This window comes from Budorcas taxicolor, chromosome 19, assembly GCF_023091745.1.
Source record: "Budorcas taxicolor isolate Tak-1 chromosome 19, Takin1.1, whole genome shotgun sequence".
Classification (NCBI taxonomy): domain Eukaryota; kingdom Metazoa; phylum Chordata; class Mammalia; order Artiodactyla; family Bovidae; genus Budorcas; species Budorcas taxicolor.
Window position 1 is genome coordinate 55893763 of NC_068928.1, and position 23885 is coordinate 55917647.

General features: G+C 53.2%; 1 protein-coding gene across 1 annotated transcript; it reads left to right on the forward strand.

The window, feature by feature from the left end:
- Window positions 1-8166: 8166 nt before the first annotated feature.
- On the forward strand, window positions 8167-23244 carry FADS6 (fatty acid desaturase 6). The gene is made up of 6 exons (XM_052658801.1): window positions 8167-8329; window positions 8982-9148; window positions 19767-19947; window positions 20702-20889; window positions 22119-22298; window positions 23090-23244. The coding sequence occupies exons 1-6, from the start codon at window positions 8167-8169 to the stop codon at window positions 23237-23239; spliced, it is 1029 nt and encodes a 342-aa protein (XP_052514761.1). The 3' UTR covers window positions 23240-23244.
- The last annotated feature ends 641 nt before the right edge of the window (window positions 23245-23885 follow it).

Consider the following 23885-nt stretch of genomic DNA (forward strand, 5'->3'; position numbering starts at 1 on the left):
CACAGGCCAGTCGTGAGGATAAACTACCTAAAGCTCTTAGCTCAGCCAGTAGGCAGAAGACCAGCCCAGGGACCTGGGGGCAGGGAATCTGGGGACGGAGGAGGGCTCAGTGGGCATCAGCCAGGCTTGGGCATCCCTGAGGTGGTGACAGGAAGCAGTGCCATGCTGCGCTGACCTTCAAATCCCCTCTCCATGTTAGCACACCTTCTGCAGAGTCATGCACAATGGAAGTTGGGGGATTATCACACTCCTGAACCCCAGCCCTTCACACACACACACACACACACGTGCACACAAACATACACGCACACACTCGCACACACATGCACACAAACACACACGTGCACAGACATGCACACACGCACCCGCACACACATACGTGCACACACTCACACACACATGCACACAAACGCGGGCACAGATGCGCACAGATGTGCACACACATGCACACACGCATGCACACACATGCACACAAGCGCACGCGCACACACACATGCACACACACATACACACAAAACGTGGGCAAGGACGAGAACAACATAGAGGAAGTGAGCATTTTCAGCCCTTTTCCTCACTGGAAATGGAAACCCTTTATGAATATCGTTACTGACACCAATATATATTAGATTTAAATCATATCAATAGCCAAAATAACAACATTGCTATCGTTACCATAGCCCAAGGAATGGCATTCATGATAGTCTATCTACCTCACACCTTTGCCCTTTTATTACCTTCTTGGTAAAGTGCATTTTAATAGTATCACCTCCATCCACTCCGAATTACCCTTTCAGACAACTGAGGCCCAGAGAAGCCAAGGGACTTATCTAAGGTCACACAGCAAGGACTGGAACCTGTCTATGGGAATCACAGCCCTTACTCCCCGCTGTAGCCCTGGCAACTGGTCCCCCCAGGTCCCCCATACACGCTTCAGGCTGTTACATACCCCAGAGTCACTCACCCACACTGGCTATGGTGTTGCCCTGGTGCAGGGGGAGAGGAAAACCTTAGAAAACCTCACAAGGCAGGAGGCTGGGCTGCTAAGAGCCCCAGCTTTGGGTTTTCAAGGACCTAAGATGCTGAGGAAGCCTCAGTGCCTGTTAGGTGGCGACAGACGACGGCCCCAGAGCCTCAGCAGCATCCCCACGGGATCCAGGTCGGGCCCCTTTCCCTCACCGCTCTTGCTTCCTTGACCTGCCTCTGGGCCATCACCAACCTGGCTTTGTCCCTGCAGAATGGCGGATGGAGGCTGCAGGTAACTGGCACCCTGCGGAGGGTTCCTGGAGGCGAGGCTGATGCAGAGACACCCAGTCCCTGTGGTCCTGCCCTGCTGGATCCAGAAGCTTCGGGTGCTGGTCCCACTCTCAGCTGACCAAGGTCTGAGCCAGAGGCCAGGCCACTTCTCCCCAGCACACTCAGCCCCACCCCTGTGAATAATGCCACTTGCCTCACAGAGCTGGGCCTTTGATGATTTGGGGGGTGGCAGGAATGGGTGGAAGACAAGAAAGGGTTAAAGACCCATTCACCTAGATTTGGAGCACAGAAAGGGTTTCCCTGATGGCAGGAGGTGTCTTTCTAGTCCACCCTGTGCCCCCCAGGCTCCCAGTTCTACCCCTCCAGGTCTCCAAACCCATCCCTGACTCTCAGGGTTCCCCCTCCAGGCCTTAGGTCCCAGGCAACACTCCCTGCCACCCTACCCCAACCACAACAGTAATTAACCCCAATGAACCCCAGCAAATAAAGATCTGGATGGCAGAAGGGAGGAATCATCGCTGCCCCAGGGTGGGGAACTCCAGAGTCTCCCAGGAAGACCCAACCCAGCATCAGCTAACACCACACCCCTCGTGCTATTATTGATGCCTGGGTAGGTCCATGAGCACCCAGCCCCTTGGGGTCTGGAGTCTTCTCTATCATCTATTTGTTTTTTAACTTAAAAAAAAAAAGCACAAAGTCTCCCTTTTAAAAAAACATATTTATTTATTTATTGGGGGCTTCCCAGGTGGCGCTAAAGAACCCACCTGCCAACACAGGAGATGTAAGAAACCCGGGTTCGATCCCTGGGTGGGGAAGATCCCCTGGAGGAGGACATGGCAACCCACTCCAGTATTCTTGCCTGGAGAATCCCAAGAACAGAGGAGCCTGCCAGGCTACAGTCCATGGGGTTGCAAAGAGTTGGACAGGACTGACGTGACTCGGCATACATGCACACACGTGTATTTTATTAGGCTGGGCCGGGTCTTAGTCGTCACACATGGGACCTTTGCTGCACCATGCAGGACCTTATAGTTGTGTCATGTGGGGTCAACCCCTGGCCCCCTGCATGGGGAGCATGGAGTCTTAGCCTTGGGACCCCCAGGAAAGTCCCTGGGGTTGTTTCAACAGCTAGTGTTACTTTTCCTGATTAAGGCAGGCAGATGACACAGAGTGCACTGAATCTTATGGCCAGATAGTGTGATGGGGGATCACTGCTGGACAGTATATGATAGCTGACGTCGAAAGCGAGCTGTTGGGGGAGGGACTTCCCTGGGGCTCCAGTGCTTAAGACTCCACCCTTCCACTGCAGAGGGCACAGATTTGGTCAAGGAACTAAGATCCCACATGCCATGTGGCCAAAAAAAAAAAAGAAAAGAAAGAAAAATAATGCAACTGGGGAGATGATGACGTCAGAGGAAGGGAAAGACAGAGCTGGAGCCCCTGGCCACCATAGATGTTCAATAAGATTCGTTGAATGGACTTCCCTAGTGGTCCAATTGGAGAAGGCAATGGCAACTCATTCCAGTACTCTTGCCTGGAAAATCCCATGGATGGAGGAGCCTGGTGGGCTGCAGTCCATGGGGTCGAGAAGAGTCGGACATGACTGAATGACTTCACTTTCACTTTTCACTTTTATGAATTGGAGAAGGAAATGGCAACTCACTTCAGTGTTCTTGCCTGGAGAATCCCAGGGATGGGTGAGCCTGGTGGCCTGCTGTCTATGGGGTCCCACACAGTTGGACATGACTGAAGCCACTTAGCAGCAGCAGGAGCAGTGGTCCAATAGTTGAGAATCTGCCTGCCAATGCAGGGCACGAGGGCTCAATCCCTGATCAGGGAAGATTCCTCATGCTGCAGAGCAACTAAGCCCGTCTAACTAAGCCCGTCTAACTAAGCCCGTCTAACTAAGCGTGGACTACTGAAGTCCACGCTCTGCAGTGAGAAGACCAAACACTGCAAATAGAGAGGAGCTCTCTTTCACAACTCGAGAACGCCTGGATGCAGCAATAAAGACCCAGCACAGCCAAAAATTAGATCAATTTAAAAAAATGTTGAATGAGTGGAATATATGAAAATCCTGGATAAATTTTGTAGGACTGGCTGACGTCACCAGAGCCCCAAAGGATGGGTGGGGCTTGGAATGGGGAGGGGGTGAGAATAGAAACAATTTCCCTGGGAATGAAGACAGAGAAGTGAGAAAAGGCAATCCCTATCCAGGGGTCAGAGGTCAGGGATACATCATTCTGCCCCAAGTAGTCAGATGTGGAGCTAGAACTTGGCCGCCCTCAAAGATCAAGCTGAGTAATTTAGACTTTAGGCTGTGGTCTAGTCACCTCTACAGTGGAAGTGTACATGCAGTCTACCGGGATACAGGAAGAAAATATTAAAACTCCTATTGATATTTATCTTCCTCCTTTGTAGTGTATATGAAGCTGCTAAGGCTCGGAGAGGTTGAGTAACTTATCCAAGGTCACACAGCTAGTAAGCATGCCAGACTGCAAAGCTGTGCTCTTCACATAAACTGAGTCTTGTGCAGATAGGTGGGAGGTTGAGTGGGAGCAGAGGTTGGTCTAGAGCAGACTGGCTGTGAGGCATAGACAGCTCCCAGCCCTGGCTGTCTCTGCCTAACATTCCACTGTGGGCAGAGGGCCAGGAGCCTGCCGAGGCCTGCCCCTTCAGGACCTGTTGTAAAAAGCCAAGCAGAGAGCCTTGATGGCAGCAGGCCTGCCTGGCCAACCACCCAGAGCCTTTCATCCCAAGCTTTGTTCTCAGGTCTTTCTCATCTTTGCTGGGAGCCAGAAGGCAGTGGACCAGGGCTGAGGACCTAGAAGGGGCTCACAGAGAGGACTGAAGAATTTGGTAAATCATCCACTGCGCCACACACTCGGCTGTCAACCCCATGGCCAAGGGACCTCAGATACCAGACTCACCCTGCTTCCCCACACTTCAGTGTGCTACATTTATGGGTGATATTTACCATCTGAATTATACCTCTTAAAAAAACATCACCAATTTTGAAAATAAAAAAAATAGAAGTATAGTTGATTTACAATACTGTTAGTGTCAGATGCACAGCAAAATGATTCAGGCATATATATATATATTTTTTTTTTTTTTGGATTATTTTCCACTGTAGGTTATTCCAAGATATTAACCGTAGCTCCCTATTCTGTACAGTAAATCCCTTTTTTTTTGGATTATTTTCCACTGTAGGTTATTCCAAGATATTAACCGTAGCTCCCTATTCTGTACAGTAAATCCCTTTTGATCTATTTTATGTATAATATTTTGTATCTGGAAATAATTACTTTTATTCATGTATTTGGCTGCACTGGGTCTCAGTCGCTGCATACAGTGTTTTTGGTTGTGGCATGTGGAATCCTAGTTTCCTGATTAGTTCCCTGACCAGGGATTGAACCCGGACCCCCTATATGGGGAGTGCAGAGTCTTAGCCACTGAGCCACCAGGGAACCCCCATGCTCTTTCCATTTTGAAGCAAAATCTGCTTTGCTGCTTTGTTTTTGCCCTGGCCGACTTTACTGAGGTCTGATTAACTATAATAAAACACACGCCTGTTGAGTGTGCAGGTTAGTGACTTTTGACAGATGCATATACACCCATGTAAACACCACCACAATCACCATCTGGATCATTTCCACCCTCCCAGAAAGGTTCCTCACATCCTTTTGCAATAAATGCCCCCGACTCACCCCTCCCCAGGGAAGGATGGATGTGATTTCTATCGCTATACATTAGCTCTCCCTGTTCTTGAACTTCACACGAATGGGTCATGCAGTTATTGCGTCTTTTTAGCCTCCACCTAATGTCTGTGAGATGACATCAGTTCATCTGCCCTGTTGCCTCTGCCAGTGCCTTTTTATTGCATAGGTTGTGTGAAGGTATCATATTTAGTGTGTCCATTCTCCTGTTGGCAGACATTTAGGCTGTTTCCAACTTGGCTCTAATGAACAATGCTGCGATGATCATTCGGGTTCAGGTTTTTATATGGATACGTTTTCATTCCTGTTGGGTGACTATCTGGGAGCTGAATTACTGGGTCATAGGTTAAGCATATAGAACTTCCCAGGTGGTGCTGGTGGTAAAGAATCCAGTGGTTTTAAGCTGAGGCTCCAAGGGGCTTCCCTGATGGTGCAGTCTCAGTGGTAAAGAAGTGCCATGCAGGATACACAGGAGACGGGGGTTCGATCCCTGGGTTGGGAAGATCCCCTGGTAGAGGGCATGGCAACCCACTCCAGTATTCTTTCCTGGAGAATCCCATGGACAGAGGAGCCTGGCAAGCTACAACCATAGGATCACACAGAGTCAGATAAGACTGAAGCAACTTCGCACGCACTGCAGGGTAAGTGCTGGAGAAGGCAAGGGAACCCCACTCCAGCACTTTTGCCTGGAAAATCCCATGGGCAGAGGAGCCTGGTAGGCTGCAGTCCAAGGGGTCGCTAAGAGTCAGATGCGACTGAGCGACTTCAATTTCACTTTTCACTTTCATGCATTGGAGAAGGAAATGGCAACCCACTCCAGTGTTCTTGCTTGGAGAATCCAAGGGACAGCGGAGCCTGGTGGGCTGCCGTCTATGGGGTGGCACAGAATCGGACACGACTGAAGTGACTTAGCAGCAGCAGGGTAAGTGTATATTTACCTTACAAGAAACCGTCAAACTGTTTTCCAAAGGGTTTGCACCACTCTGTACTCTCATCAACAACAAATGAGAGGTCCGTGATTTCACATCCCCTTGCCAAGGATTAGCAGTGCCCGGCTATTTTAATTTTAGCTATGCTCTGGATCTGAAGGGCTCTCTTACTGGGATTTTAATGTGCATTTCCCTCAAGACGAATGATGTAGCGCATCTTTTCCTGTGCTTATTGGTCATTTGTACCTTTTCTTTGGTGAGCTGTCTATTCAGGTCTTTTGGATTTTTTTATTCCCCCGTCTCTCCCAACCCACAGCCCCTACCCCAGCCATCTCCACCTGTAGCATACCCTCTTGCTTTAAGTCGGTTCTAAATTAAGGCTGCCTCTCTCCAAGGAGACCCCAGTCAGCCCCATCCCACAGGGATTCTTCGCTCCTCTGAGCTCCTTCAGTACACATCTGCCTCTGCTCCTGTTCAACACAGTACCACTTAGATGTCCAAAGAGTGGACGAGGCTGGATGAATGGCTTCTTGGTACCAGAAAGTTCGCAAGCGGTGGGATTCTGCCCTTATAGAATTATAATATTGCACATTAATAGCAACTATGCTTTTTAAAAGTATAGGTATCCCCATCCCTGAAAATGTCAGACTATCTGAGAAAGAGGAACATGAAGGTGGAATAGAGAGTGGGAAGGTCACTCCCCCGTCACCACCCCATGCTTCTGACTTAAGAATCTCTGATAAAAGCAAAAGATGATTGGGCTTGGAGGAGATGTCCTGGATTTGGGTTCTAGTTTTGCTGTTTAGTAACTATGGGGGGGCTGTGGGCAGATCTGGGGCTCCATCAATTAAATGGGGATGACATCATCCTCTGGGAGTTGTGGGGGTTACACAAAACCTGTTAAGTATGCAGAAGCAGTGATAAACTGTAAGGAACCAGGTGTGTTTGCTTGGGTATGTGTGTGTGTGTTGGCCTGTTAAATTACAAACTCTTTAGAATTGCTGACCTAGTAAAGAAAATCTTGCCTATATATATATATTTAAAAAAATTGAACGGATAAACGCGCAAGAAATCATGAAGGAAAACACGGAAGAAGATAAAGGAATGCAAGTCCTAAGCATTCCGGACTCTGTTTCCGGTTTCTCTTCCGTTTCCTCCCAGCCTCCTCGCCGCCTTCCTCTCCCCCTTCTCCTCCCTCCTCCAAAGGGCTCATGCCCGCCCCCCACCACCCCAGGCCTCGTTTTAAAGGGTCCTCTATATGAAACCATATGAAAAAACCATATTAAAAAAGAGAAAGGACCCTCAGAAGTGGAGGAGAATGTTTGCACAACACAGCAGCTTTGCTCCCAGGGCCAAGGCCAGACTCCCGCAGCGCCGGGTCAGGGCCTGGGCGGATGGGAAGGGCCAGGACGCGTGCTGCTCCCGTCTCCAGGGCCCTTTGCAGTGGCCTTCAGCCCCGGGCACCCCTGAGTGAGCGGTACCGCAGAGGGACCCCACCTGAATGCGTTTTCTCTACAGCAGTCCCTTTTCAGTCCCAAATCCACTGGGCTAGAGAGACAGCTCCCCACGTGCGGCTGCTAAAGCCGGATTCAGAGGGGAGCACCCCACCACCACCACCACTCAGAGGCTTGAACGAGGCCTTGAACTTTCTGTCCCATGAATTCACACATCTTTCCCGACACTGTTTCAGGTCCTGAAGATAAGACTGGAGAAAAAGCGGCAAAGTGAGGCCTGCCGGCACCAGCGTCCCCTCTGTGGGTGGAGACAGGGGACGAATGTCCGTGTCGGGTGTGGAGCGGCTGCTAAGTGCTACTGGGAAAAATACTTAAGTTCAGGGATTAAAAAAAGGTCCCACAAACCCAAGCAAGGTGCGGCGCCGGGATTATATAAAGGAGTTATTTGAGGTCAGGCGGTCAGGGAAAGTCCTGGGGGAGGAGGGTCTCTACGGGGGTCCTCGCGCCCCCATCCCGTCCGAGCCGCCGTCCCCTCCGCGGCGATTTGCTTCTGGCTCCAGGTGGCCTCCCCACCGCCGCGCATCCGTGCGCTCCTCCTGCGCCCGTTCTGGTCCCGCCCGCCAGGAGGATGGCCCCGACCGGCCGGGTCGCTCTGGGCGCGCACCCTGATACCGGGGGCGGGTGTCCCCGGCCGCCGCGTGACTCCGCCCCGCCCGCGCTCGCTCGCGCTCGGCGCCTCGGCCGCCCGGCGCCGCAGACGCTCCCGATCCTGAGAGTCCTCGGCGGCTGCCCGGCCCGAGCGCGGAGCCCATGGAGCCGGCGGGGGGCGCGCCCCGGGAGAGCGCCGGGGCCGAGGCGCTGCTGGGCGAGCTGGAGGCGCGGGTGCAGGAGGTAGTGAGGGCGAGCTCGTGGTGGGAGCGCCACGGCGTGGACTGCGCCATCCTCGCGCTCAGCCTCTTCGCTTTGCCACCCGGTGAGGGACACAGGGACTGGAGGCTGCGGGGCCCGCTGGGCGGTGGGGGAGGGTGTCGGGGACGGGCGGCGGGGTGGGATAGATGGCGCGTGCCTGGGACACCAGGACAGAGGGTCAGCCCGGAAAGTCTGGTTGGGGAGTGCTGACTTGTGTACCCGGAGATGCCCCGATGGATGAAGGGCAGTGGAAGAGAAAGTTGAGCCGAGTCAGGGAGAAGCGGCGGGGGTGGGGTAGGGGGGCGGTGGAGGGGTGGGGGTGGTGGAGGGGTGGGCTGGGGAAAGGGGCGAGGTGGGGGGATGAGATGGCCTGGGGAGGGGGAGGGTGCTCCATGGGGTGCCCGGGGAGGGGGCGAGGGGCGTGGGCAGGGGCGCAGAATCAAGATCCCCGGCCTCTCCTCGGTGAGTCAGTGGCGCTCTGTCTTGTCTCAGAGCCTTTAGGGAGAGCCAACCCATCCTACTCTGGCCTTCATGGAACCTGCCACATCGCTGTCCGTGGCAGTCCCCAGGGCTGGGCCCTCTTTGGCCCGGTCTTCCAGGGGTGCAGGCTGGGGCGTTTGGGCTCAGATCTCCAAGAATCAGAGAAAGACCCGCCGCCCTTAAGGCTCCTCCGCTTGCAGCCAACCCTCCCTCCCCCGCCCCCCGCCCCCCCGCAGGGTTCCTGTGCCTGCGCTCTGACAGGCCCCTGGTCTTTGCCCTGGGCATCACCATCCTGGGGGTGTGCCACTACACGCTGACCGTCAAGGGCAGCCACCTGGCCACTCACGGCGCCCTCACCGAGTCCAGAGGCTGGAGCAAGGTCTGGACGCTTTTCTTTGTGGAGGTGAGCCTGGGACGGGGTGGGAGCTGCTGCGAGGCCTTGATGTGAGAATCTAAGCGTGCACAGCCCTGTGAGCCCTCGAGGGCCAGCAGCTGCAGCTGTTGGCACGTGGGCCCAAGCGTGTCACCTGCCTGCACTACAGTCTGTGTGTGTCTGCGTGTGTGCACAACCCCAAGCCCTTGAGAGGGTAGAGGGCTGCATGAGGAATGATCAGTGCTCAGCTGAGGCCGGAGACGCAGCCGGAGCACCTGTTTCTCCTGGGGGTGGCTCTCTTCTTCGCAACACTGGTTCAGGAGGGTGGACCTTCTTCCTACCCCCAGGACTCCTGCGGCTGGCAGTCCTGGCTGCAACCTTCGGGCTTCCTGGTTTTGCAGTTGGGGTTTGGGATGTGAACCACAGACAGAGGGCAGGGGGAGCAGGGGCCTGGTGTCTGTCCCAGCACCCCAGTTCCATAACAGCCCCCACCTCCTGACACCTGGCGATAGTGGAGCCTCCTAGAAGCCCCCTGCTTCCCTGGGTCTGTATGGGGAGGGCCCCTCCTCTCTCTTGATTCTTGCCCCGCTTCTCCCACCATCTCCCCAGCCTGCCTCAGCCTGTGGACACGGTCAGGAAGGCAAAGGTGTCTGGCCTGGTTCCCCTTTTCTGGACCGGTCTCAGGTCTCTGATGCTCTGACACCCCCTCTTCCCTCCCCTCCAGGTGCCACCCCCACCATGGACCCTGGGTCCCTTATGAACAAATGTGAAAGCTGGTACCAGAAATAGTCCTTTTCTGCCAGGAACTGGTTACTGTGACCAATTAACTCAATTATTAACTTTTCTTTTTTGAAAAGAGCTTTTATTTGTTTATTGGCCGCACCACGAAGCAGGTGGGATCTTAGTTTTCCAACCAGGGATGGAACCCTCACCCCTTGCTTGGAAGCTCAAAGTCTTAACCACTGGACCACCAGGGAAGTCCCTCAATTACTAACTTTTAATAAAGTTATATAACTTTACATAACTGTACATGCATGCACACAGGACGTTTTATAAACTTATAGTGCATGAGTTAGACGAGAGGAAGCGCTGTCTGTCCAGCGCCCTCCATCGCCTTCAGTGTCCCCAAACCCGCCTCTCCCACCTGCGCACGTTTCTATTTTTTTCTTAAAGGGAGGGAGATTCCTTAATTTGTTATTTTTTAAGATATTTATTTATTTGGCATCAGGTCTTAGTTGTGGCACTCGGAATCTTTGATCTTCGTTGCATGATCTTTAGTTGCAGCATGTGGGATCTAGTTCCCCAGCTAGGGACTGAACCTGGTGCATTTGGAGCGTCAAGTCTTACCCACTGGACCATCAGGGAAATCCCTGCACACATTTCTAAAATGCAAAGGACCAGTGGGGGGGACTTCCGGTCCAGTGGGTAAGACGCCGAGGCAGGTTTCCCGATGCAGGTTTCTGGGTCTGATCCCCGATCTGCGATCTAGATCCCACATGCTGCACCGAAGACCCAGCATAGCCAAATAAAGAAAAATAAAGAAATATACTTTTTAAAAAGGACAAGGGGAACCAATGGGTCCTCAGGGTCCATTTCAAGACACTGTTCTTCCCAGTGACCCCTGAGCGTTGGTCTCAGCCAGGCTCTAAGGTACAGACCCAACCCTGGAGCCAGGGTCAGATGCCCTCCGCACCAAGTTTGTAGTCACAAGCAGAGGAGGATCCAAGCATGTTGTGCTGTCACGTGGGCTCTGTCAAAGCTGCACTGAGCCCCAGGGGCCTGGGGGCAGCTGAGACGGTGGAGTCTTCCCAGGCTCCCCAGATGGAGGGCTCCAGCTGAACCACAGCACGGGACCCACCCGGAGGGAACCCGGCAGCCTGGTGGCCACACCTCGTCTCGTCCCCTGGGACCCAGGGCAGTGGCCTCATCTTTGCCTCTTTAGTCCCTGGCACAGGGCTGAGCTCAATGTTTGTAGACGATGACCCAGCAGGGGACACGGGGACAAGGTCCGGCGAAGAGCAGGCTGCCGGAAGGTCACAGCCTGGAGGCGGGTGAGCCCCACATAGTGGGGAAGGCTTGGCTTCCATCCCCAGCTGTGACGGCTGGTATGCTGCAGGCAGACTGCAAATTTCTTGAGGGCAACCTGAGTGGGAGGCCTCTGCTTTTCCACCCCCCATGCCTCAAGGCATGGCCCTGACTCTGGCCAACCTCAGGCAAGATTCAGCTCCCAGTGGGAAGGAGCCGACGGCTCCACGTCCTCGGCCACTGGCATGGGTGGGGCTAGTGGATTCTTTCCTTTTGTCAACCAGGCAGCGGACAGTGTCGGGGCCACCTTGGACACACTGACTCTGTGACCTTGGACAAGTTACTTAATTTAGCATCTAAGTGTTGGTTTCTCCATGTAATAAATGAGAATAATAATGTTACTTCCATTGTGAAACCAGTGTGAATATTAAACGAGACACCCTAGGTCTTCATTAGGGCCTAGGCCTGACTCTTCAATGCCTGCTTCCAAGTAACAAGCTCCACCACACCCATCACCTTTTTTTTCTCCTCTGGAGGGAACACACAGTCAGTTGCAAGGAAAAGGTTAGTGGTTTTTGTTACGTGTTTTGTTTGTTAGCTTTTTTTTTTTTTAACTTCTTCAAATGCTTTAGTTTTCTGTTTGCTTTTTTTTTTTTAACACTTTTGTCTGCGCTGGATCTTTGTTGCTGCAGGGCTTTTCTCTAGTAGTGGCGAGCTGGGGTTACTCTCCAGTTGCCGTGCGCTGGCTTCTCCTTGAGGTGGCTTCTCCTGTTGCAGAGCAACAGAGCTCTCGCGCGTGAGGGCTTCAGAAATTGCGGCTCCCAGTCTCTGGAGCCTGTGCTCATTAGCTGTGGCACACGGGCTGAGCAGTACCACAGCATGTGGGATCTTCTCGGACCAGGGATCGAACCCGTGTCGCCTGTATTGGCAGGCGGATTCTTTACCGTTGAGCCCACTAGGGAAGCCCAGCGTTGTTTATTTTTAACTGAAAGGTTGACCAGCTTATACAAAGCTCAGTGGATCTGTGTGTGGTGTGTGTGTGTGTATTGAGGCTGTTTGCTGAGGCCCTGAACCATACCTATCCTTTGCATCACACAGAGGACCAGCTCTTGCCAAGTAGGATCTCAGCAGACTACCTGGGACCCTCCTGGATCCCGGCTCCCCCATCTTTCACATCCTGTTGTCTCTCTTTCATCCTCCGCTTGTCAACTGCCTGTGCTCTTTCCAAACCGTGACCCTCAGGAGGCAGCGTCACTATAGAAGAATCTAGTACCCTAGTCACAGCCTCAGGTGTCAACTGGAGTGTCACTGGCTTTCCTGGCGCACCCAGCTTTTGCCAGGCCTCTTTCACAATCTGCTGGCACGAGCTGGGGGTGAGAGAAGTCACCCTTTCTGACCCGTTGGATCTGAGGGGAGGGCAGCCAGGATGGCGCGGGCAGCTGACATCCAGGTTGCTATTGCTTCTCTGCTAAAGTATCCAAAATCATATACCCCACTCACGCCAGGATTGACTTCCCTCCGAACACCCACTTCCCATCTACACCACAATGTTCCATTCCATTCAGTGCACCTCTGACCCTTTCCCTTGCCCACGGATTACCCTCACCTGCCTGCTCCCTATCCTGGGTTATGTCATGAGGACTTCAGTTATCTTCTTGGGTACTGCCTGTCAAGGGCCACAGGAATGTAGGGGCAGGCTGGGGTGGGCAGGCCCCCATCGTTCCAGTACTGAAGCTTGGAAAAGTTTATTTTTGAATTTATAGTTGATTTACAATGTTGTGTTAATTTCTACTATACAGCAAGGTGATTCAGTTACACACACACACACACATATATACACACATTCTTTTTCGTATTATTTTCCATTATGGCTTATCACAGGGTATTCACCCATTCTCTGTTATAGTTTGCATCTGCTGACCCCAGACTCCCAGTCCCTCCCCAACCCCTCTCCCCCTTGGCAACCCCAAGTCTGCTCCCGTGTCTGTGAGTCTGTCCCCTGTGTCTGTGAGTCTGTCCCCTGTGTCTGTGAGTCTGTCCCCTGTGTCTGTGAGTCTGCTCCCCTGTGTCTGTGAGTCTGCTCCCCTGTGTCTGTGAGTCTGTTTCTGTTTTGTAGATAAATTGATCACATATAAGTGATATCTATCATACAGTGTTTGTCTTTCTCATTCTAACTTACTTAATATGATAATCTCTAGGTCCATCCATGTGGCTGCAAGTGGTATTATTTTATTTTTTATGATTAATATTCCAAGTAATATATATATTTCACATCTTATAATCACATTATATTCCATATAGTATATATTATCATATTATATATATATGTATATACCACATCTGCTTTATTCATTCATGTGTCGATGGGCATTTAGTCTGTTTCCATGTCTTGGCTATTATAAATAGTGCTGTAATGAACACAGGGATGCATGTATCTTTTCAAATTATAGTTTTCTCCAGATCCATTCCCAGGAGTGGGTCGCAGGATCATATGGCAACTCTGTCTTCAGTTGGAGAAGATTAACTCCTGCAATCAGGAAGGCTTTAGGGACTCCCTTGCCAGTCACTCACAGTCAAGATGTTCCCCTAAGTGGGAGGGAACAGGCCGTGCCAGTTACTAAGCTCCATTGTGTCTCAACTTCCAAGTTTCCTTTTAAAGTCGGGTTTGTGCTATGGGGGTGGCGTCACAGCTGGTCCACGGAGAGCCCAGGCCGGCTCTGCCCAGGGGGAGGGTTGTCACCCGGGGGAATACTGTCACCTTCTTTCCAGTCCCCTGTGGTGGTGGTGGAAACCAAGCCTGAGCCCAGAACCTGGGGAGCCTGATTACGATGCTCGAACGATTACGATTCTCTTCCTACCAGTTCACTGTGGCCCTTTATCTTCTGGGCTGTCTCTCACCTTGTTTCTGTTTGGCCCCACCTGAACCCTGAGGGGTGGTCCTCTGAGCATGCTCCACTGTGATTTTTAAATTTTTTAATTAAAAAAAAAAATTAGCAGGCAAACTCAGATCTGTAGTACAAAACATACTTCTTCTAAAAAAAAAAACTTTTGTGCTTTTGAAATAATTAGAGATTCACAAGACACTGCAAAAACAGATAGAGAGGACAAAGCGGTCCCCATGGACCCTTTACCTAGTCTCAATAGTTACATGTATTTGTCATTCAACATTTGATACCACATTTGAGCCACCCTGGTGGCTCAGTGGTGAAGAATTCACCTGCCAATGCAGGAGACGTGGGTTCGATCCCTGAGGGAGGAAGGTCCCCTGGAGAAGGAAATGGCAACCCACACCAGTATTCTTGCCTGGGAAAGCCCATGGACAGAGGAGCCTGGCAGGCTGCAAGTCTGTGGGGTCTCAGAGAGTCAGACACGACTGAGCGACTGGACAGCGATCCAGCACACCAGGACGTTGACTTTGGTGTGTGTGTGTCTGTGCGATTTTATCGTGTGTGCAGATTTGCAAAATGTACTTGCAAGGGGTCGTGTGGCAGTTCCCACACCGCTGGGTCTCTGAAAGCTTGGCCCCGTGGGCTTGCACATGGGCCCCCAGAGGCTGAGGATGCTGGAGCAGGGTCAGGTGGTCATCTGTGCGTGGTGGCCCTGAGCCTGGTGAGTGTCCTTGGGTGGGTATGGTGGTGAGGGTCTTGGAGAAAAGGGTGGGGCTGCTCCAGGGGGCTTGTGGCTGCCCAGCGGGGAGGGGAGACTTGGAGGGAAGCTGGGTTTGCTGGGGAGATCTAGGGGCTGAAACAGTGTCGGTCAGTTGAGGCTCCACATGGGTGCTGGTTGAGCAGCTCAAAATCACCGAGCTTTCGCTCCCGGCCCAGCCCTCTGCTGGGTGCTGGGGACACAATGGTGAGCAGAACCCTTTTCCAGTTCCCCAAGGGGTCAGAGTCCAGTGGGTAAACAGGCACACACGAATGACATCAAAATAATAGAAGTCTTAATTATACCCACTGACCATTCCTGGGTGCTTACTGTGTAGTTGATGTCAGTTAATAATCACGCCTCCTTGTGAGGTCAAACCTATTATCACCCTTACTTTGTGGATGAGGAAACACTGGTCTGGCAGGTTAGGTCACTTGCCCCCGGCTGCTCAGCTGCTGCACAATGTAGCCCAGGGCCTGGACAGGCAGATTGTGAAGGCGGCTGTGTGAAGGCTGGGGGAACACAGAGAGGAGAGAGTGTGGCAGGGACATGGTTGGTGTCTGCCAGTGTTTTGGGCTGTGATGACTAGGGTGTGTCTGTGTGTCTGCACATGCGTGCAAGTGTGTATGTGTTGGTCCTGGCATCTAGCAGATAGGGGCCAAGGTTGCTGGTAGACAGTCTACTATGCACAGGATATGGAACATAAAAGTATGAAAGTGTTAGTCCCTCAGTGGTGTCTGACTCTTTGCAACCCCATGGACTGTAGCCTGACAGGCTCCTCTGTCCATGGGCTTCTCCAGACAGGAATACTGGAGTGGGTTGCCATGCCTTCCTCCAGGGGAATCTTCCCTTCCCAGGGATCGAACCCAGGTCTCCCACATTGTAGGCAGATTCTTTACCGTCTGAGCCACCAGGGAAGCCCCCAGTCCCCAGAGGCAATAGTGGCAAAGCTGAGAACCCCTGGTGAGAGCGTCTGGAGGAGACGCTGTCAGGACAGGCTGGCTGGGCCCAGAAGTGGGAAGGTGGTTGCTGGTTCGACTTTTTGTGACCCCATGGACTATAGCACACCAGGCTCCATAGAGTTCTTCAGGCAAGAATACTGGAGTGGGTTGCTATTTCTGTTTCTATGTCCTATACTTAAAAAAAACCCACAACATTATTTGGCTGTGCTGGGTCTTAGTTGCAGCATGTGAGATATTTAGTTGAGACATATGGGATCTAATTCCCTAACCAGGGATGGAACCCAGGCCCCCTGTGCTGGGAGCATGAAGTCTTAGCCATGGGACCACCAAGTAAGTCCCCAGGTGTCCTATACTTGATGTGACAAACTTAAAGTAGGGAAGACTCCAGCCCACAGTCCCTCCTGACTGAGGGATGCTGCCTCTGGGACAACCCTCAGCCCCTCCTCCTCACCCTGCCCACCCTGTGGCCCTCTTCTCCTGTCCCTGTCTCTGGAGTGACCCCCCCCACCCCCACCCCGCCAGGCTTTGAGCTGGAGACTTGGCTCCTGTCTTGATTGCCTCCTCCTCCTCCTCCCTCCAGATCCCTCCTTCTGCCCCTGCCCTCTGGTCCTCACCTCTCTCAGTGGCCACACCTACAGCCTCCGCCTGGCACCTGCCTCATCCTGACCCTCCCCTTCCGATCCAGTAAGTGACCTGTTAGGACACTCTGTGTCCTAATCTTGTAATGACAGTTTTCAATCCTGCAAAATATTGTTTGCTTAAAAATTAAAAGAGGAAAATATTAGAGGACACATAAAGAGATAGAGGACCTCCCTCACCTCCCAGGAGGAAAATGGGGCAACTGGGGGGTGGGGTAGGAAGAAGACTTCCCCAGCCCACTGCATATTTTTTGAATTATGGAAACATTACCTGCTCAAAAAATAAATTATTTACAAAAGTACCAAGTTAGAGAACTACCTTTGGCTGCTGGTGGAGGTCTGAGAATGCTTAATGAATAAACAACTAAATGAATGAGAGGTCTGGGGAGGAGGGACCCCGATTTATTTTAATTTTTATTTATTTGCTTTTGGCTGCCCTGGGTCTTCGCTGTTGCTCTTGGGCTTTCTCTAGTCATGGTGAGCACCTCTTCGTTAAGGTGCTCGGGCTCCTCACTGCGGTGGCTTCTCTTGCTGGGGAGCACCGGCTGTAGGCGCGTGGGCTCCGGTAGTTGCCACTCGAGGGCTGCAGAGTGTGGTGGGTCCCCCAACTGTAGCTGAGAGGAGATGTTGAGAGGAATTATACTGACGTCTACCCCACACTCACTTTGGCCACTTGAGGGGCCTGAGTGCGGCTAAGAGATCAAGGTTCTTAAGTCTGCCTGAGAGTCATAGAAGGTAGTGATACCAGGAAGCTTCTGGAACTTTCTCTGGGTCTGGATGGGAGATCGTCTTGGGCAAGGCCTGTAAATAATCCTTTGCAGCAGGACTGTCTGTAATGCGTGGCCCAGTCCCCCTGTCCTTTGATGGGTGCACGTAATACATGCCGAAGCCTGTGTCCAGTCTCTCTCCTCCTCCCAAGCCCACCATGTTTCCTCTCGTTCTGGAAAGAACATCTAGATGGGAGGGAGAATTCCAGTGTATAGAAATAGCCTCAGATCTGGGTTTCTTTTCTTTTTTAATGTGGACCATTTTAAAAGTCTTTATTGAATTTGTTACAATTCTGCCTCTGTTGGGAAGCGGTGGGGTCTTAGCTCCCAACCAGGGATGGAACCCGAACCCGAACCCCCTCATTAGGAGGTGAAGTCTCAGCCCTGGACCACCAGGGAAGTCCCCTCAGATCTGTTCTTATTCTTGCCAAAAGGCAGGTCACACATATTCCAGAAGCTTGTGCTGAGTCACAAACCAGGTGTTACATGGTGGGCCCTGCCCCCAATTCTCTGGTCTGGGCATGTGGCTGAGAATCTGGCCCCACAGGTCCCTGAGGTCAAGCTTGGTAGGGTTCAGGCCCCAGGCTGTTTCTGGCTCAAAGCATGATCAGCTGCTAGTCTGAGCAGAGATGCCAGAAGGAAGGGCAAGAAGGAAGAGCAGATTGCTGAGTGCAGCTAACATTTCTTGAAGCAAAAAGCAATGCAGGCAGGCTCGGCCTTTGGAGCAGAAGTATGAGGAAGGAAAACAGTTAAAAACAGCAGTTAAAGGCAGTCACGGACTTCCCTTTTGGTGCCAGTGCAGGGGACGCAGGTTCGACCCCTGGTCCGGGAAGACCCCATATGCCCAGGGTCAGCTAAGCCCGTGTGTCACCACCACCGAAGCCTGCACACCCTAGAGCCTGTGCTCGGGGACAAGAGAAGCCACCCTCGAGAAAGTCCTTGAGCGGCCGAGAAGTAATTAATAATTAAATTAAAAACAAACAAAAAATCAACAACAAAAGCCCAGTTACTTTTTTCCAGCTACAGAACCGTGAGCCTCAAAATACACTTGTAAGCCTTGGGCAGAGGCGGGCTGGCCTCTGAGGAGGCCCTGGCAGATCCTGGCAACAGCTCCTTTGTGAACCAACTGGTCCTTTTTTTTTTTTTTTTTTAAATAATTGATTATATTTTACTTTTTAAAAATTTATTTTTTATTTTTTTATTTGACCGTGCCGTGCAGCATTTAGGGATCCCTGACTGAGGACTGCATCCAAGGCCCCTGCCCTGGGAGCCCGCAGCCTTAACCACTGGACCACCGGGGAAGTCCCCTGCTCTGCTCTTTGTGGTGCTCACAGTGACTGGCATTGGGTCGCCCTTCACACCCTCCAGGATATAGGCAGGCAGCATCTTCAATAAAATGAGCAAAGTCTTCTGGCTTTTGGATAGAGACTTGGTTGGAAGAGACTGAGGTTGGGTGTGTTAATTTGCATATATCTGCATGAGAAACACTTTGGCGCCTCTTTCGTATTCAGAATGACTGCTCTTCTGGGAGTCAGGTTGCTGCTGCTGCTCCTACCAGCTTCAGAGACTCTCACGTGGGGTCATGCCAAAGAGTCACCCCTAGGAAGTTAACTCTTGGCCACCACTGGGGCACCCTCACCCTGGGTGCCACCCTCAGGGACCGTTCAGAAGATGGCGTTTCTTCCTCCCTAGACTCCCCTCACTGTGGTGGGCTCAGGATGCAAAGCAGTGTCATGAAAGTGCAGATGTTTCCACGGTGAACACTCACGAAATAATTGCCATCAGATGCCTGGAGCTTTGCCTTCAATGCGTCCAGTCCTCCAGCAGCCCTCTCAGACTTGCTGGCCTCCCGCCCCCAAATGCTTTGCAGCGTCATGCTGAGTGGATACAGTTGCTTTTTTTTTTTTTTTATGATTATTTATTTGGTTGCATCGGTTCTTAGGGGCTTCCCAAGTGGCGCTAATGGTAAAGAACCTGCCTGCCAGTGCAGGAGGCAAGAGATGAGGGTTCCATCGCTGAGTTGGGAAGATCCCCTGGAGGAGGGCATGGCGACCCACTCCAGTATTCTTGCCTGGAGTATCCCATGGACAGAGGAGCCTGGCGGGCTATAGTCCATGGGGTCGCCAAGAGTCGGTATGGACCAATGAATCGACGTAGCGCGCCGGCGCGCGTGCGCACACGCGCAGCAGGTCTCAGCTGCGGCACCCGACCGCAGGCTCTCCCTCTGCGGCTCACTGGCTCTTCACTGCAGCGCGGGGGCTCCTCTGGTTGTGCTGCAGGACTCTTGAATGTGCAGACTCAGTAGTTGTGGCACACTGGGCTTAGCTGCCTCCAGGCATGCGGGCTCTTAGTTCCCCAACCAGGGATTGAACCCGCCACCGCTGCACGGGCAGGCAGATTCTTAACCACCGAACCACCAGGGAAGTCCCAGGATGGGGTTGCTGCCCTAGGTCCCTGAGAGCTGATGGTCAAGGCTGATGAGCTGGGGGTGGAAGGCAGGAAGGCCTTGGAAAGGCAGAGTCTGGGGAAGGAGGGTCTTTTCGAGGCTCCAAGGGGCCAGCTTTGCTCGCCTGTGATGTGGACCCCGCCCCGCTCCGGCTCCCTCCTCCAGGTATGCACGTCCTTCACTGCGGAGTATGCCAAGTATGGACACGTGAAGATGCACCATGGCTACACCAACGTGCTGGGCCTGGGGGACTCAAGCACGTGGAGGCTGCCTTGCCTCAACCGCTACGTCTACATGTTCCTCGCTCCTCTCTTGATCCCCATCATAACCCCGCTGGTGGCTGTGGGTGAGTAAGCCAGGGCCATGCCCTGCAAAGACCTGGTCCCCCCCGCTCCCCTTCCCTTCCTCCCTCTCCTGGCTTCGTGGAGGCTTCAGGAAGGAAGTGATGAGCCCTGAGTTGAGACTAGACAGAAACCTTCTGAGACAGCCAAGCAGGGTGGAAAGAACTTTGGAGCTGGGGCCCAGTCTGACTCTGCCGCTTACTGGCGGGTGATGACTGCAGGCAGGTAACTTAACGTCTCTGAACTTCAGGTTCTTCCCTGCTCCTCAAGGATGGTGGGAAAGCATAATGAGGTCGTAGATGTAAAAGTGCTTTGTAAAGGCCTCATACTCTGTTGTACGTTATAATGTTTAGTCTCATAGGAGCAATATTGTACGGTAGAAGGAGCAGGGGCTAAGGGCTCAAACCCCATGCCACCACTTACTATTAATATCAGACTGACTTCAGGTTGCTTAATGCTCTGTTTTCTATTCTAAAAATGGGCGAAAGAAAAAAAAAAGGGAATTCCTTGGTGGTCCAGTGGTTAGGACTTGGCGCTTTCACTGCTGGGGCCTGGGTTTGATCCCTGGTCGGGGAACTAAGATCCTGTAAGCCACACAGTGCAGCCAAAGGGGGAAAGAAAAGCGAATGAACCTACTCTTCAGGGCTGTAACTACCTTGATCACCCGAGTTTGCACCACTCAGCCACCAGGGAGCCTGCTTCTGTTGTATCAGAACCTTGCCAACCCCCCCTCCCCCAACCTCTCGCCCCTTCTGGCAGAGCGGCTGAGAGAGGTGGAGCTCAGGACGGCCCTGCGGACACTGGGCCTCATCTCCCTGGGCCTTTATTCTCAATACTGGCTGCTCCTGAATGTGTCTGGCTTCCAGAGCCCCGGCTCGGCCCTGGCCTGCATGCTCATCACCAGGTCCCTGCTGGCCCACCCTTATCTCCACGTCAACATCTTCCAGGTGAGGCCTCCCCTACCTTGCACACAGGGGAGGTGGGCATGGGGACCACCCTCCGGGGTGCCTGGCCAAAGGCTGGACTCTAGATTCTAGGGAGAGAGAGGCCACCAGGTGAAGTACTCCCTACTCTTACCCTCTGCCCTTCTCCCTGTGGGTCATCACGGAGTTTTGGTCTCAGGTAAGGAGTTTACTTCCCTTCAACACTGGCTGCCAGTCGAGCATGGATGAGAGTTATTAAGCAGCTTCTGCGCAGAGGTGGCATGAATGGTAAAGAGCCTGCCTGCCAATGCAGGAGACGTAAGAGACCCGGGCTTGGTCCCTGGGTTGGGAAGATCCCCTGGAGGAGGGCATGGCAATCTGTCCCAGTACTCTTGCCTGGAGAATCCCATGGACAGAGGCGCCTGGTGGGCTACAGTCCACAGGGGTGCAAAGAGTCAGACATGACTGAAGCGACCTTGCATGCACATGTGCAAAGTTTACTTATTAAACTCCTTAGGGACACAAGTGAATATAGGACCCCAGCTCCTAGCCTCCGGGCTCTTACTGTGATGAGCCCGAGGGAAGTGAACCAAGGGCCATCACCGAGGTCCCAGCGGGCATGTATCTAGGTAAGATGCTGGAGATGGGAGGTCTTTGTGGGAGGCTGGCAGCTCAGCTCTCACTTCTGGGGCCACTTCAGTGGGGACGGTCACCTCCCTGCTCCCTGGACCAGTGAGGATCCCAACCTAGCACTTACCACCTGGCCATTAACGACTTAATCCCACAGGTGTGTTCCCTCCGCTTGTCCGGTGAGACCGGAAGTTCCCACTCACTTCCTCATCTTCTAGACTGAGGACAACACCTGGCAGAGGAGGCGTTTCTTGAACCACGAGCAGGATTTTGATTGTTGAAAGGAGAGCAGAGAAGGGTTTCTTCAGGATGAAGTGAAGGCACAGTGATGTGAGGGACAGTGGGGGGCAGTCGTGGACTTAGAGGACCACAGGCCCAGAGGGGCACCCAGACTCCCATTCATTGTGCTGACATGGGGACTGGTCCAGGGATGGGCGAGGCTCAGCACAGGACACAGAACCTCAGCCTCCTTGTGCCTCTTCTGGGTCCTGCCGGAGCAGGACATGAGACACACACAAGGACCCACGGGGTCCCTGGGTGCCAGCTGAGGATGCCGGGGCGGGGTGGGGACACACGGGTCTGCCCAGCCCGGCCGCAGGTCCTGACCCTTGTGTCTGTCACAGCACATCGGGCTGCCCATGTTCTCCCCCGACAAGAAGCCCCGACGGATCCACATGATGAGCCTGGGGGTGCTTAACCTGCCCCGGCTGCCCGTGCTGGACTGGGCATTCGGCCACTCTCTCATCAGCTGCCACGTGGAACACCACCTCTTCCCCAGGCTCTCCGACAACATGTGCCTGAAGGTAGACGAGGGTGGGGCTGGAGGGGCTTGGACGAGGGAGCTGCCTGAGGGTGGAGGGGGAGTCCCCTTCAGAGCCCTCTGACCAACTGACCTGGCCAGAATTTCTCAGGAAGGGGCCGCTCAGGGAACAAGCAGCAGTGTGGCTTTTGATCAGAAACACTTGGGTTTCTGACCAAGCAGTGTGACTCTGTACAAGTTAACTGAGTGTCTCTGAGCCTCAGCTTCCTCATCTGTAAAATGGGACTAAGCTGTGCTTGGGCTTCCCTGGTGGCTCAGACAGTAAAGAACCTGCCTGCAATGCAGAAGACCCGGGTTCAATCCCTGGGTTGGGAAGATCCCCTGGAGAAGGGAATGGCTACTCACTCCAGTATTCTTGTTTGGAGAATTCCATGGACAGCGGAGCCTGGCGGGCTGCAGTACAAGGAGCTGCAAAGAGTCAGACACAACTGAGCAACTAACACTTTCAAGCAGCGCTTATGTTGACAGGTTTTGAAGATAATGGAGAAATGGACCTGAAATGTCAGGCACCTGTATGTGCTTGGTGAAAGGGAGAGATGGCGTTCGTCCACTTATGCTAAAGAGCACTGTCAGATAGTCAGGATCCCCGGAGAAGAATGCTGGGGATAAAACTCCCTTTCCCTTTCCTACTGGAAATGTGGGAGTTCTCCCAGCCCCTCAGCTCCTCCCCAGCATCATGTGACAAAGCAGACAGGAGTTGGGGGCTGGGGAGAGGAAGGGTCCCCATGAGGATGCCTCTATCTGCAGCCTCTCCTCCCGCCCACCTTCTGGCAGGTGAAGCCTGTGGTGTCCCAGTTCCTCCACGAGAAGCAGCTGCCATACAACGAGGACTCCTACCTGGCTCGGTTCCGGCTGTTTCTCCAACGCTACGAGGAGTTCATGGTGCAGACTCCTCCCATCACAGAGCTGGTGGGGCTGCAGTGAGGGGCGGGCCGGCCCAGCCACCCCACTCTCCTTCCCGGGGCCCAGCCCTGGCTCTCCTGCCTCTGCTGGCCACCCCTGGGGCCGAGAGGGCGCTGACTCCCGCCCAGGGGCTGTGCTTCGCTCCACCAGAGTGTGGAGGTACAGGTGGACAGTGAGGCGGGGAGCTCGCTCCGGGGCTTGCAGGGATCGCCTGCCCTGCTTGCTTTTTTAAGTTTTGAGGAATAAAGGTGGCTGGGCAGTCTGCTCAGTCTGGACCTCAGCCAACTTCATCTCAGGACTAAACAGCTGGCTTCCTTCCTGCTTCCGCTCTGAGCCTCGGGAGGGCTTGAGGACAGGGGTAAGGGGAGGCCCTAGGTTGGGGGCAGGCCAGGAGGGGCATGGAGAGAGAAGGGTCCACCTGCCCCCTGGCGAGGGCCTCCCTGGTGCCCGGGAGCTCTGAACTTGGCCACTGCTCCTTCCAGTGCCATTTGAGGTTCCAGCCCCGAAGGAGCCCTCTCCCCAGGGACCACAGGGAGAGGTTACCTTCGGCAGACTTTCCTAGTATCTCAGCCAGGAAGCCTGTGCAAGACCGTGGGCTCAGCAGCTCCCGAGACCCACAGCATCTGTGAGCTCAAAGTGTGTGTTTTGTGGGGAAGGGTTCAGGGCA